Consider the following 13798-nt stretch of genomic DNA (forward strand, 5'->3'; position numbering starts at 1 on the left):
TCCATGGATTTTAATACCTGCTCCAAAGTTTTCTTTTGTTTCCTTTACTGCTTGCTCAATATACAGTTTGAATAACATCGGGGAGAGGCTACAACCCTGTCTCACTCCCTTCCCAACCACTGCCTCCTTTTCATGCCCCTCGACTTTTATAACTGCCATCTGGTTTCTGTACAAATTGTAAATAGCATTTCGCTCCCTGTATTTTACCCCTGCCACCTTCAGAATTTGAAAGAGAGTACTCCAGTCAACATTGTCAAAAGCTTTCTCTAAGTCTACAAATGCTAGAAACATAGGTTTGCCTTTTCTTAATCTAGCTTCTAAAATAAGTCGTAGGGTCAGTATTGCCTCACATGTTCCAACATTTCTACATAATCCAAACTGATCTTGCCCAAGGTCGGCTTCTACCAGTTTTTCCATTCGTCTGTAAAGAATTCGTGTTAGTATTTTGCAGCCGTGACTTATTAAACTGATAGTTCAGTAATTTTCACATCTGTCAACGCCTGCTTTCTTTGGGATTGGAATTATTATATTCTTCTTGAAGTCTGAGGGTATTTCGCCTGTCTCATACATTTTGCTCACCAGATGGTAGAGGTTTGTCAGGACTGGCTCTCCCAAGGCTGTCAGTAGTTCTAATTGAATGTTGTCTACTCCCGGGGCCTTGTTTCGACTCAGGTCTTTCAGTGCTCCATCAAACTCTTCACGCAGTATCATATCTCCCATTTCATCTTCATCTACATCCTCTTCCATTTCCATAATATTGTCCTCAAGTACATCGCCCTTGTATAGACCCTCTATAAACTCCTTCCACCTTTTTGCTGTCCCTTCTTTGCTTAGAACTGGGTTTCCATCTGAGCTCTTGATATTCATACAAGTGGTTCTCTTTTCTCCAAAGGTCTCTTTAATTTTCCTGTAGGCAGTATCTATCTTACCTCTAGTGAGATAAGCCTCTACATCCTTACATTTGTCCTCTAGCCATGCCTGCTTAGCCATTTTGCACTTCCTGTTGATCTCATTTTTGAGACGTTTGTATTCATTCAAGTATATATATATATATATATATATATATAACATATATTCAAGTATATATACTGGAATATTTCTGGTATCTCAACTGCAGATTTTTCAGTGCTCTTGTAACTTTAGGGCTCTGTATCTCAGAATGAACAAAAATGGACTTGTACCACTATTGAAATTAACCCTTCATATAAGGTTTTGGCTCACTATGCAGTAAAACCTCATTTTACATATTTTAGCAGACTGACCCAAAACAGGAGAGTGTAAAATACTGGGAACACAATAGGTAAAAATAAATAACTTACTTGTACTGCTGTTCTCTTTATATTGTTCGAAATATGATATTAAAACAATTTTAATTTTGCCAATTTTTTAAAAAAAATCTCAAATAATTAATTGTTTTTGTTTCTTTGTAACAGCAATTAGCTCTACTCTTTTGCGAAACCACATTAAAATGATAGTCATGTTCTAATGTGAGACTTATTATTGATAATAATTATAAAATTATTGTATGTAACACAATATTGGTTAACTTGTAGGCACAAAATCTAGAGCTTGTTGCTGACAAGGAGGTTACTCGATTCAGGGACATCCTGGGTGAGGAAGAGGACAGAAATTGTCATCACATTACAGAGCATCTTGAGCATGAATGTTTACATCTGATATCATGTTGTAACAACCTAAGACTGCATGCCTAATTCAGATTAGACATTTCACGCGGAAGTAACAACAGTTCCTAAAAGCCCATTGTAGAGATGGCCATCTCCAAAAGCAGTGTTTACTCGCATAAATGACTGTGAAATTAAATTAAAGCTATTGTAATACAACACAGTGAGCAGAAGGAAGGTTGGTACTGGAGTCACTATCGTCAGATCGTGATTATCATTATGGCAGTGACTCAGCATACTATCCCATCCTTCCAAACACTGTGAACCTATAATACAAGCAGCCGTGACCCAACACGCCAACATGAAAATCCTGTTTACTGCACTAACACTATGTTACACGATCAATAACTTTGCGTATCATTTGCATTTTCTGCTTTCTCCAAGGCTGACTTTGACCAGGATTATGATGCATTTTTTGCATATATTGGGAATGAAAATTGATGTTAGAAGTTGTGAAAATATCAAAGAAAACTTAAAATGTTGTAACACTGAATCATTAATGACAGGAAAGCTTCTATTTAGAGAATAGGACTTGTGTTGGGATGGACAAAAATGAACATAAAAAGAAGGAAAATGTAAAAATGGGGTTGTACTGTAGTATAAATGCTCAAATTTTTTTCCATCTTACACACTCCTGTTGTGACTTTTCTGTTTACAGCTACCAGCATCTGTCTGGCTGGCAGGATTTTTCAATCCACAGTCATTTTTGACAGCCATCATGCAGTCGACAGCTCGCAAGAATGAACTTCCTCTTGACAAAATGTGTTTACAGTGTGATGTGACAAAAAAGCTGAAAGAGGATGTTGTGTAAGTGCTCCAGAAATTTCAACAATTTAAAATCTGAAAGGTTCTCATTATGTTAACACAACAAATTAACAATAAGTATAAATGCAATATAAGAATCTGAAATAATTATCATTTCTTCACTTTAGGTTTACACTCTACAATGTTGCATAACAATTTTCTGCTGAGAGACACTCAGTAATGTACTTATTGGTATTTGAAAATAGATTGTGCCTAATCTAAATACATCCTGTTTTCTTCAACTCCACATTGTTTTCACCTAGTGCACTGCTTAGAAATGGTGCAGTGAAAAAGTTATGGGTAGCAACAAGACGGAAAGAGGGAAGAATAAACTTTCAGACACCATACATGCAACAGAAATGGACAGCCTTTGATTTAAACAATACATTAGTGAAGTATCAGGCATTGTGTTTTTATCACAGCATCTTACACTTTAAATTCTTTTATCTGAGGGAAGTACTATTTACAGTGTTACTGGTCATAGCTTCATAAATATCAGCCAATTCATAAGGGAATGTAACTTTCAGTTACATTACTCATACAATTATTAGTCACTTTTCAACATTAATCTGACCCTTTACATGTGATCCACATGAAGTATAAAACAGAGGACCCTTATTTCCTGCAGCAGTGCTATGTGAGCAGCCCTGTAAGAGCAGTTCCTGTTCAACACTTGCTGCAGCGTGTGGATAGTGAATGACTGTTTCTTTGTACCTCACACCCACTGCATGATAATTTTATTCATAATTTCAGTGTGTAATAAGTGTGACCTAACTCCTGAAGTTATTTTATTATGCATTTGGTAATTAATATACTTTGAGTCCTATAGTCGTATATTAGGACAGCGGACCCAGTCACAAAAATATTCTCATGAGGATGAAACTCATTCTGGATGCTCAGAAACAGCTGCTACCAAGCAAAATGTATATAGTGCTTGAAAACTGGTTGAGGAACACAACCACCAAAGTAGCTATATCCTTAGGATTGTACTGGAAGCCATCTCTAATGTTTTTCGTGAGACACTTTCTATAAGAAAATGTCCAGTTGGTAAATACCAAACCATCTGATTTTGGAACAGGAGGCTCTGAAAATAATGCAAAATTGTTTTAAGGAGCATGACTGCAAGTAACCTAGTTATTGTTAAACAGTTCTGCTAAAACAGAGAGAAGTAATACTCATCTGGTTCTCTCTCTCTCTCTCTCTGTCTCTGTCTCTCTCTCTCTCTCTCTCTCTCTCTCTCTCTTTGGCAGCTGTCTTAAATGATTACACTTTTTGGGCAGCTGTCTTAAATGATTACACATTTTGTAAAAATAATTGTACATGAACATTATGTTGTGACAAAACATTTTTATCTAAAAAACTAATGGACACATTATTTGATACATTAATTTAAATTTAGACATTGCAATGTTTGCAAGACAGCTCTCTGCTGAGATAAACTCAATAATGGACTATACTCTCTCATTATTTTACAGTCAATAGTGTCTAATCCAAATATTTCCTGTTTGCATTATGATTAGAACTGCATTGTATGAAAAACAGTTCACTGCTGCTGAAAACAATATGCTGTACGATACTCAACTTTTCATGCACACACAGAAAGAGAGATTTATTGCTCTATTATTACAATCAAAAGCTGCTGATTTTTGTGTTTATACTCACATTGATGAGACGAAACATTATGACTAGTGCCCACCTCAAGATTGATTGCCACAATGTGGCAATGTAGATGTGTTGTGATGAGAAAAGTATATAACCAATGCAGAGACAAATGACGAATCTTTTTAGCAACAATATGGCTCTCAAATGGGGAAATCCAGTGGTGTAAAAAAGCTTGACAAAGGGCAGATTGTTTTGCACCACAGACTGGGAATGAGCATCTTATAAATTCGGAATCTGTTCAGCTGCTCATGTGATACTGTCATGCAGAGCAAATTGTTGACCGTGGGGCTCTGCACCAGACAACCTCCATGTGTTCCCATGTTGATGCAACGACATCGTCTTATTCCTGTAAGCTGTGCTGCAGGCAGTATGATATAGAGATTAGCATCATTGGCTGATAAGCATTGGGTTGTCATGTTAAAACTGATCCCCAGCAGTTATTTGATGTTTAATATTTATCATTTCTGGAATGTTCTCAAAATTTCTTATGTTTGTAATGTTTGTATATTCTGGAATAATTAATGTCTATATAAAAATAGGCACACTCTATCCAGGTGTTCAGTTCCATTGTGGATTTGTGTTGGTATTCATAATAAATGTGCCTTCTGTTTTGGACTTCATTGCAGCTTTCTGATTTGGATTTTAGTGTAGTTTTAACTTGAAATTGTTTGGTGTAGGTACCATATACTGTAAAACATTTACATCATGTTGGCTTCCATTAGGCAACATAAAAGGCATAGCTTACATGGGCAGGTACTGGAATACAAGCAGTATACCAGTCCCAGGATCCATATATTCAGGCTACCAATGAATTCCAAAACACAACAAGTCAGTTACATGTCAGGCATCCGTCAGTGTTTTCAGAAATGTTGATCAGGATTCAACAAATGGATGAAAGGACTTGACTAAGTTGCCAAATACAATAGGTGGATTGATGAGATGTGTTAGGTGAATGTGTAGTTTTCCATTTATGGGACAGCCCAGCAGTGGTTTGAGAAAGATGAAGATAAGCTTTATAACTGGGTCAGATTCCAGAAACTGAAAAAAACATTTGTTGATAATCTGTAGCATATCTGCTTACAGATATTTGGAGGACATAGGACAAGATGCTGCTATGTTTTCACTGTGGACACCCTGGACACATTGTAAGAAGGCAAGTTTTCGACAACTACTATGTCGAAAAGTGTGAACAGCAGATTCTTATAGCACACTTCTGGGATGAAGCCCATCACCTACTCTGGATAAAAGTTGCTCCCTATGATGCCACAGCCATTCCTCGTAGTGATACAGAGGGACTAGTTGCTTGCCTAGCCACAAAATTCAGGAAAACTAAGATAGGTGACCATCTATGTAGGTGAGGCCACCGCAGATAAAAATCCTCCCAGAAGAACAATCACCAAGATGTCAGGAAATATCATTGACATCATCATCGATGGCCAATCTGTATGAGTGTTAGTCAGCTCAAGCTATCTTTTATGTAGTGTTGAACTTTTATTGTTGTCAGATAAATAAGACTTATGTCCTGTGGTATAAAAGTGATTTTGGTGAAAGTTGCAAATGGGAAATATGTCCAGCTGACAAGAAGCCATATTGCAAGAATAAATATCAGTGAGAGAATGCAGTCCTCTGGATTTGTCATTTTGACAGAATGTAGTCATAATATTATTCTCAGATAGGACTTTTTGCAGGCATCACAAGCAGTCATAGACTGTGGAAGATTAGAGGTCCAGAGTGATGAATCTATTCCAACAAGCACACATCAAAAGACTGCTTTAGGCAGTTGTGTGGTGATGAAGACATTGATATTTGGCCATCATATATGAGATGAATTAGTCAAGATGCTCAGTTAAACAGTGAAGCTTTTGTCAGTTGCAAATTTATATCTGGCTTACGAAAGAAGTCTACAAGCCATCAAAGATCATAAGCATTTTATGTGATCAAGGAGACCCTTGATCACTAACTGTCCCAACCAGGCCCAATTCATCTCTAAAGTTATGTGCATAGGAGCAGCTGAATCAGTCCAGGAAGGGCAGTTTAGTGCCATCAATGAAAAATATTCCTCACTGGCCCTACAGACAACAAAGGAGAGGAAGGTACTATAGAACTGCCAGTAGGATATGGCTGTCCGAGGAACAACATCAGCAAGTGATAGCCATTCTGTATGAATTTTTGGATGCTTTCAAGTCTGGGGTGAAGAATAGACAGACCAAGTGGCCAATGGGAAGAGATCTTATTGACACTTGGGATCATTCACAAATTACACAGTACTTGTATATGGTGTCACTGGATACTGGAAAAACAGAGCATCTGGGAGAAGTGTAGAAGATGCTAAAAGATGACATCATTGAACCTTCAGAGTCTGTGGTTCATACCTGTGGTCCTTGTGAAGAAGAAGGATGGCAGATGATGTTACTGCATCGACTACTGACAACTGAAAAAAATCATGAAAAAAGATGTCTACCCATTTTTGTGCATTGATGAGACCCTAAACTCCTTGAAAGGAACAAAGGAAAATCCAGAATGGAATGTAGCAATACTTTATATCACCATATAGTGGAGGTGCTGAGTTGGTGATAGACACAACAAAAAGACTGTCACAAATAAAGCTTCGGCCAGTAAAGCCTTCATCAAAAATAGATGACAGATACACACACACACACACACACACTCAACACACACACACATACACACACACACACACACACACACACACACACACACACACACACACACACACACGTGCGCGCAAATGGAACTCACAGACTTATGACTGCAGTCTCAGGCAACTGAAGCCATACTGCAAGCAGCAGCACCAGTGCATGATGGGAGTGGCAACTCGATGGGGGTAAGGTGGTGGCTGGGGCGGGGAGGGGGGGGGGGATAGTAGGGTAGGGGTGGCAGACAGTGAAGTGCTACTGGGGAGTGCGCAGGGTGAGGTGGAGAGAGGGTAGGGCAACTATGTGCAGTCGGGAGGTTAGATGGAGGGCAGGGCAGAGGTGGGGAGGGGGAGGGGAGAGGGTTAGTGGAATAGGAGAGAAATAAAGAGACTGGGTGTGATGGTGGAATGATGGCTGTGTAGTGCTGGAATGGGAACAGGGAAGGGGCTGGGTGGGTGAGACAATGACTAACAAAGGTTGAGGCCAGGAGGGTTACAGAAATATAGGATATATTGCAGGGAAAGTTCTCACCTGCACAGTTCGGAAAACTGATGTTGGTGGTAAGGACCCATATGGCAAAGGCCTTGAAGCAGTTGTTGAAATGAAATATGTCATGTTTGGCAGTGTGCTCAGCAACAGAGTGGTCCACTTATTTTTTGGCTGCAGTTTGTCGGTGGCCACTCATGCAGATAGACAGCTTGTTGGTTGTCATGCCCACATAGAATGCAGCACAGTGGTTGCAGCTTAGCTTGTAGATCACATGGCTGGTTTCACAGGTATCCCTGCCTTTAATGGGATAGGTGATGTTCGTGACTGGACTGGAGTTGGTGATGGTGGGAGTATGTACGGGACAGATCTTGAATCTAGGTCTATTACAGAGGTATGAGCCATGAGGTAAGGATTGGGAGTAGGGGTTGTGTAAGGATGGACGAGTGTATTGTGTAGGTTTCATGGACAGCGGAATACCTCGGTAGGAGGGGTGGGAAGGATAGTGGGCAGGACATTTCTCATTTCAGGGCACGACAAGAGGTAATCGAAACCCTGGTGGAGAATGTAATTCAGTTACTCCAGTCCAGGGTGGTACTGAGTTATGGGAGGAATGCTTCTCTGTGGCTGGATGGTGGGACTTTGGGAGGTAGTGGGAGACTTGAAAGATAAGACATGGGATATTTGTTTCTGTACCAAGATTGGGAGGATAATTAAAGTCTGTGAAGGCTTCAGTGACACCCTCGGTACTTTTCAAGAGGGACCACTTGTCACTGCAGATGCGATGACCATGGGTGGTTAGGCTGTATGGAAGGGACTTCTTGGTATGGAATGGGTGGCGACTGTTGAAGTGGGGGTATTCCTGGTGGTTAGTAGGTTTGGTATGGACAGAGGTACTAATGTAGACATCTTTGAGGTGGAGGTCAGATCTAGGAAGGTGGCTTCTTGGGTTGGTTAGGACCAAGTGAAGCAAATGGGGGAGAAGTTGTTGAGGTTCTGGAGGAATGTGGATAGAGTGTCCTCACCCTGAATTCAGATCAGATTGCAAAGATGTCATCAAAGAATCTGAACCAGGTGAGAGGTTTAGAATTCTGGGTGTTTAGGAAGGATTCCTCTTGATGACCCATGAATAGGTTGGCATGGGATGGTACATGTGGGTGTCCATTGCTGTACCCTGTATTTGTTTGTAGGTAATGCCTTCAAAGTAGAAGTAATTGTGGGTGAGGATATAGTTGGTCATGACGACTAGGAAAGAGGTTGTTGGTTTGGAATACGTCTAGTGTTGGGAAAGGTAGTGTTCAGTAGCGGTAAGGCCATGGGCATTAGGGATGTTAGTGTCGATGGAGGTGGCATCAATAGTGAGCAGGGCACCGTATGGTAAAGAGACAGGAACTGTGGAGAATTGGTGGAGAAAATGGTTGGTATCTTTCATATAGGTTGCGGGTAATAGGTTGAAGGTGTTGGTCTATGAGAGCAGAGGTTCTCTCTGTGAGGGCACAGTAACCAGTCACAATGGGGCATCCTGGGTGGTTGGGTTTATGGACTTTAGAAAGCATGTAGAAGGTAGGAGTGTGGGGAATGGTAAGGGTGAGTAGAGTGATGGACTTTGCGGAAAGGTTCTGAGATGAGCCTATGGATTTGAGAAGTGCTATCTGGATCATATTGTTGTTTCCTTGAAGACATAAGACATTTGAAAACCATTGCTGCTGAACAGAGGAAGGATCCAGAACTGATGAAGACTATATCAGTCTTGAAGAAGGATGATCCAGCCAAAGGAGAATTCAAGTTAATGAACACTGTATAAGAAGAACTATGATAAATTGGGACAGAAATGTTGCTCATCATCCCAGTTCCTGTAAAGTCAGCTATCCTGAAGTATTTCTGTAATGCTGTTACATCTGGTCACCTAAGATTTGTGAAGACTCTAGGTACTATCAGACATGGGTATCATTGCCCAGGTCTCTACCAATCTATTAGATACTATGAGACACTGCAAGGGATACCACTAACAGAAGCACTTATTACAATTACATTCAAAATCGGAATCAACCTCTTGGAAAGGTTCCTGAAATCGACAAATGGGAACTGATGAATAATAGTCAGCACTAACTACCTCACCCGCTGTGCTATTGTCGAAGCAGTTCTGACTGTTGAAGCTACAGGAATTGCAAAACTCCTTGTAGAAGACATCTGTCTGAAATGTGGATCACCCCATGTAATGATGTATAATCATGTAAAAAGTTTCCATTTGAGACCAGTATAAGAGATAATTTCACGTTGCAGCATCACCCACAGGATGATAACTGCATATTATTTACAGATGAATGGTTCACAGTATGCCTTAATAATAAACTATCAGATACGCTCTCCATGTACAGTGATGTAGAATAGACAGATTGGGATACAATGCTGCCCTTTTGACATTTACATACAACACAGTGTAGCAAGACACTACATGCTTCACACCTTTCTTTGTGCTCCATGGTTGCAATGCTGAAACAACAATGGGGACATTGTTCCTGTTTCAACTGAACATACTCAGGATGACAACATGAAACACTCATCACTAGGACCAATGAAGCAAGAGAGCTGGTTTGCTCACAGAACCCAGACACCCAGGAAAAAGACCAAGAGCATTATAACACCAAGCAATATTCAATGAGATACAGCCCAAGAGACTTGGTATCAATTTTTACACCAGTGTGGAAAGTACAGCTACTGGAAAAGTTACCAAAGCAGTACTTTGGATCATATTTCCTTTGTTGCCTGCCGGATGTCACATATGAAGTCAAGATTTATGACCCTTCATCAGGAATATAAAAGTGCAGAGATATCCACATCCCCCATTAAAAGCCCTATGACATTCCTGAGGTGTAGATTGTTGAGGAGAGGGGGGGAAGACCTGCTTGACTGTTGCGAAGCTTTGACAGATGGGGGCTATCTCCAATGCTCATCATAGTGAAGAGGATGTGACAACATGAGCAGAATGCAAGGATCCACCAGCACTGCCATAAAGACGACCATTGAAAAGTTCAAGATCTACGACGCTGCAGTCAGCTCTGATGAGAACTGGAACAGTGGATTGCTTTTTCTCCAGGAGAGAGTCCAATGCCGCAAGCTGTGGTGCATGATTTTTCGTGTAGGGGTTAGTGTTACTTGCTGGTGGCTTCCAGGTTGCCACTCCCACACTGACCACCAGCAGTTATTTGTTATTTAGTATATTTATCATTTTTGGAAGGTTATCGAAGTGTGCTGACCAGGAGCTCAATTCTGTTCTGTTCTGGTTTTACATTGATGTTCATAATAAATGTGCTTCAGTTCTAAGTGTTCCATTTCACTGGTGACCCTGCTTTTGGTTTTGGAGTTGAGTGTGGTTATGACATGACAGTATGATAAATTTTAACATGTTCTCATTGACGGGTGATAAAGACAGAAAAGCACAAATAGTTAGTATATTACAGTTTATATTGTATTGCTCTAGTACTTTTACACAGCCTGATAAAGGCTATAACATTGGTTCATCATTTTACCGAATGAAGTGGACTACAACCCAGAAGAATTTCATGGCAACACTAACATTGGAACCCTACAAACATTTAGTACATAAATTAATATACTGATGTGTCATATTCCGGTATTACAGTGGCTCACGAATAACAATTAGATACAATGACTGGACCTACTAAATAATGTGTTGAAGACATTATAGCCACAAACTGATCTTATGAAAATAGTGTTGCAACAAGGAGACCTAGTGAAACTGAAATCTCACATAGAAACCACACAAACAAATATTTGTGCAAAAAAATCTGTCTTAGTATAAAAATTCCTGGCAGATTAAAACTGTGTGCCTGACCGAGACTCGAACTCTGGACCTTTGCCTTTCGTGGGCAAGTGCTCTACCATCTGAGCTACCGAAGCACGACTCACGCCCGGTACTCACAGCTTTACTTCTGCCAGTATCTCGTCTCCTACCTTCCAAACTTTACAGAAGCTCTCCTGTGAACCTTGCAGAACTAACACTCCTGAAAGAAAGGATACCGTGGAGACATGGCTTAGCCACAGCCTGGGGGATGTTTTCAGAATGAGATTTTCACTCTGCAGCGGAGTGTGCGCTGATATGAAACTTCCTGGCAGATTAAAACTGCAGAGTGAAAATCTCATTCTGTCTTAGTATAATTAGTATATACTTGTAGTTATCCTATGGGTAGCAAAGGGGTGATGTAACAGTAGTGTAATGTAGTATATGTTATCCTAGGCAACAAGTATTTCATAATTAACCAAAGAAACCTAGCCTTAATTCCAAGCCTGACAGTACTTCTTAAAACAGTTTTGAGCCTTTCATTTCTATGTATTTTTGGAATGAAACATTTCCAATAAGATAACTTAGCTTTCTCAAATGTTATTTCGAGGGTCAACTGCTTTAGTGGATATTCTCCATCTAATGGTCCTCCAAAACATAAGCGGGACGTTTAGCTTACAATGTCATAACTGTCAAGATGATTGAATTTGATTATATCAGTACCAAATGTCTTGTTTAATAGCCTACCCTAGTTCAAGATGACTTTTGTGAACACACGGCCTTTTATGCATAGAAAGATGAATGAAGTATTGCATACTTCAGCAACCAGTACCCTACAGTGACTAGCTATAGAAACTAAAATAACAAACAGTATCCAACTTCATGTTAGTATTAGATTCCTTTCTGAACTTTGAACAGGCATACTGAACCTTTGTACACTGTTTTAACAGTGGCATTCTATTCCCAATCTACCTAATAATTCCTTTTATTGTTTGCCAATTACAGCACAAAGACTTGATATACCAGCATATAAGTATAGAGGCATTAAAAGTCTTGAAGTGCCATAATTGCATTCAGTTAGTAACATTGCGTAATTTTTTCTGAACTGATTTCTGTGGGATAAGCATTACCGGAATTCTAGTATTGTTCCATGGGCTATAACTTGTGATATTGTTCAAAATGACATAGTATCTGTGAATGTATGTGGATCACTGAGTGGTGTTAGTGCCTCTAACATCTAATTGCAGAGGATGTTAAACTTCGTTTAGTCACCAAAAACTGAATGTGAGGACATTTTTATTTCAATCATCTGGACACCCAAAATTTTACTAATGAACTTTCATTCATGGTTTCCCCACTATTATCAATTTCTTAAACATGTGATTACTTATTGCCTAGAACTGGATTAGGTGGACAGCATATACTTAGGCTAAGGAGCTTTGTATATTGTGTGAGGAAATAAATAACTTTCATAGAGATAAGAAGTAAGCACAAATATTTCCTAAGGAATTTCCACTTGAGGATGTGAGAGGGAGAAGCTGCAGGCTTACATACATTTTTTTTTCTGCACAGTGGAAAAAGTGCAACAGTACGCAGTGCACCACGTGATGGAGCATATGTGCATGGTTTATTTATGGAAGGAGCACGTTGGGATATCCAGGCTGGTGTGATTAGTGAGTCACGTCTCAAAGAACTTTTTCCTATGCTGCCAGTTCTCAACATAAGGGTTGGTATTACTCTAATATATTATTTACTATTATATCACAGATTAAGAATTTACTTTTGCAATCAAGCATTGACTATTTATCCACTTTTACTGCTAGAGACAATAAAGTTCTTGGAACCTATACGTTTTCATCATGTGCCACTGTAATAATTGACTTCTTATTATCAGTTACTTACTATCTTTTCATTTATATACTTTTTCCTCAGGCTATTACACAAGACAAGATAGATACTAGGAACATTTATGAATGTCCTATCTACAAAACACGAACTAGAGGACCAACTTATGTATGGACTTTTAACCTCAAGACTAAGGACAAACCAACAAAATGGATATTGGCAGGAGTTGCACTACTGCTTCAGATTTGAAATTATTAGAGATGCAAATATAACAGTGCTAGTGCTTTCCAAAGAGTGATATCTAGTACAAATTCTTTAAAATATGGATTCTTGCTATTTTGCTTTATAATTTACTTTGTTGTAGATATGATATTATGTTTGGTTTTTTTTTTTTTTTTTTTTTTAGATAAGAGTAATGTTGTGCTTCTTAAAATGTACATGCATCAGGTAGCAACCCTGTATCTGTGTAACTGGAAAATGTGTTTTATTGTTTAATGGTCAGGTGTTCAGCCATGTTGTTGATTCCATTTCTCTAGACAGTATTTTACAGCCTAAGGTACTATTTATTCTTCAAAGCCTGCATTATAATCCATAAAACACTCAGTCTCTCAGTGTTTTCGAGTTCTGGTGGATGAGATAGCCAGTGCATCAAAAATGTGACTGAACACCCAAGCCACACTGTTATGATTCATACCAGGAAAAACTGAAGAGAGCACATTGCCTTATTGTTAATCAAGTAACCAGCTGCTTGTTATATTGTGTTTCAAGAGCCTTATTTCATTATAAAAGCCAATTTCACTATTTTTTCTAATAATAAGACTCAAACATAATGTATTTTTGTAGTACATGTTCATATGGAC

The 13798-nt window shown here is 39.2% G+C and overlaps 1 protein-coding gene across 1 annotated transcript in view; it reads left to right on the plus strand.

Moving 5' to 3' along the window:
- LOC124787768 (dynein beta chain, ciliary-like) overlaps nt 1–13326 on the plus strand; it is an 834683-nt gene extending 821357 nt beyond the window's left edge. The window contains exons 81-83 of the mRNA XM_047254657.1: nt 2341–2489; nt 12666–12819; nt 13026–13326. Of these exons, the coding sequence (XP_047110613.1) occupies nt 2341–2489; nt 12666–12819; nt 13026–13187 (465 nt within the window). The 3' untranslated portion in view covers nt 13188–13326. The remainder of the gene's footprint in view (nt 1–2340; nt 2490–12665; nt 12820–13025) is intronic.
- Nucleotides 13327–13798: the final 472 nt, after the last annotated feature.

Source organism: Schistocerca piceifrons, chromosome 3, assembly GCF_021461385.2.
Source record: "Schistocerca piceifrons isolate TAMUIC-IGC-003096 chromosome 3, iqSchPice1.1, whole genome shotgun sequence".
Classification (NCBI taxonomy): Eukaryota; Metazoa; Arthropoda; class Insecta; order Orthoptera; family Acrididae; genus Schistocerca; species Schistocerca piceifrons.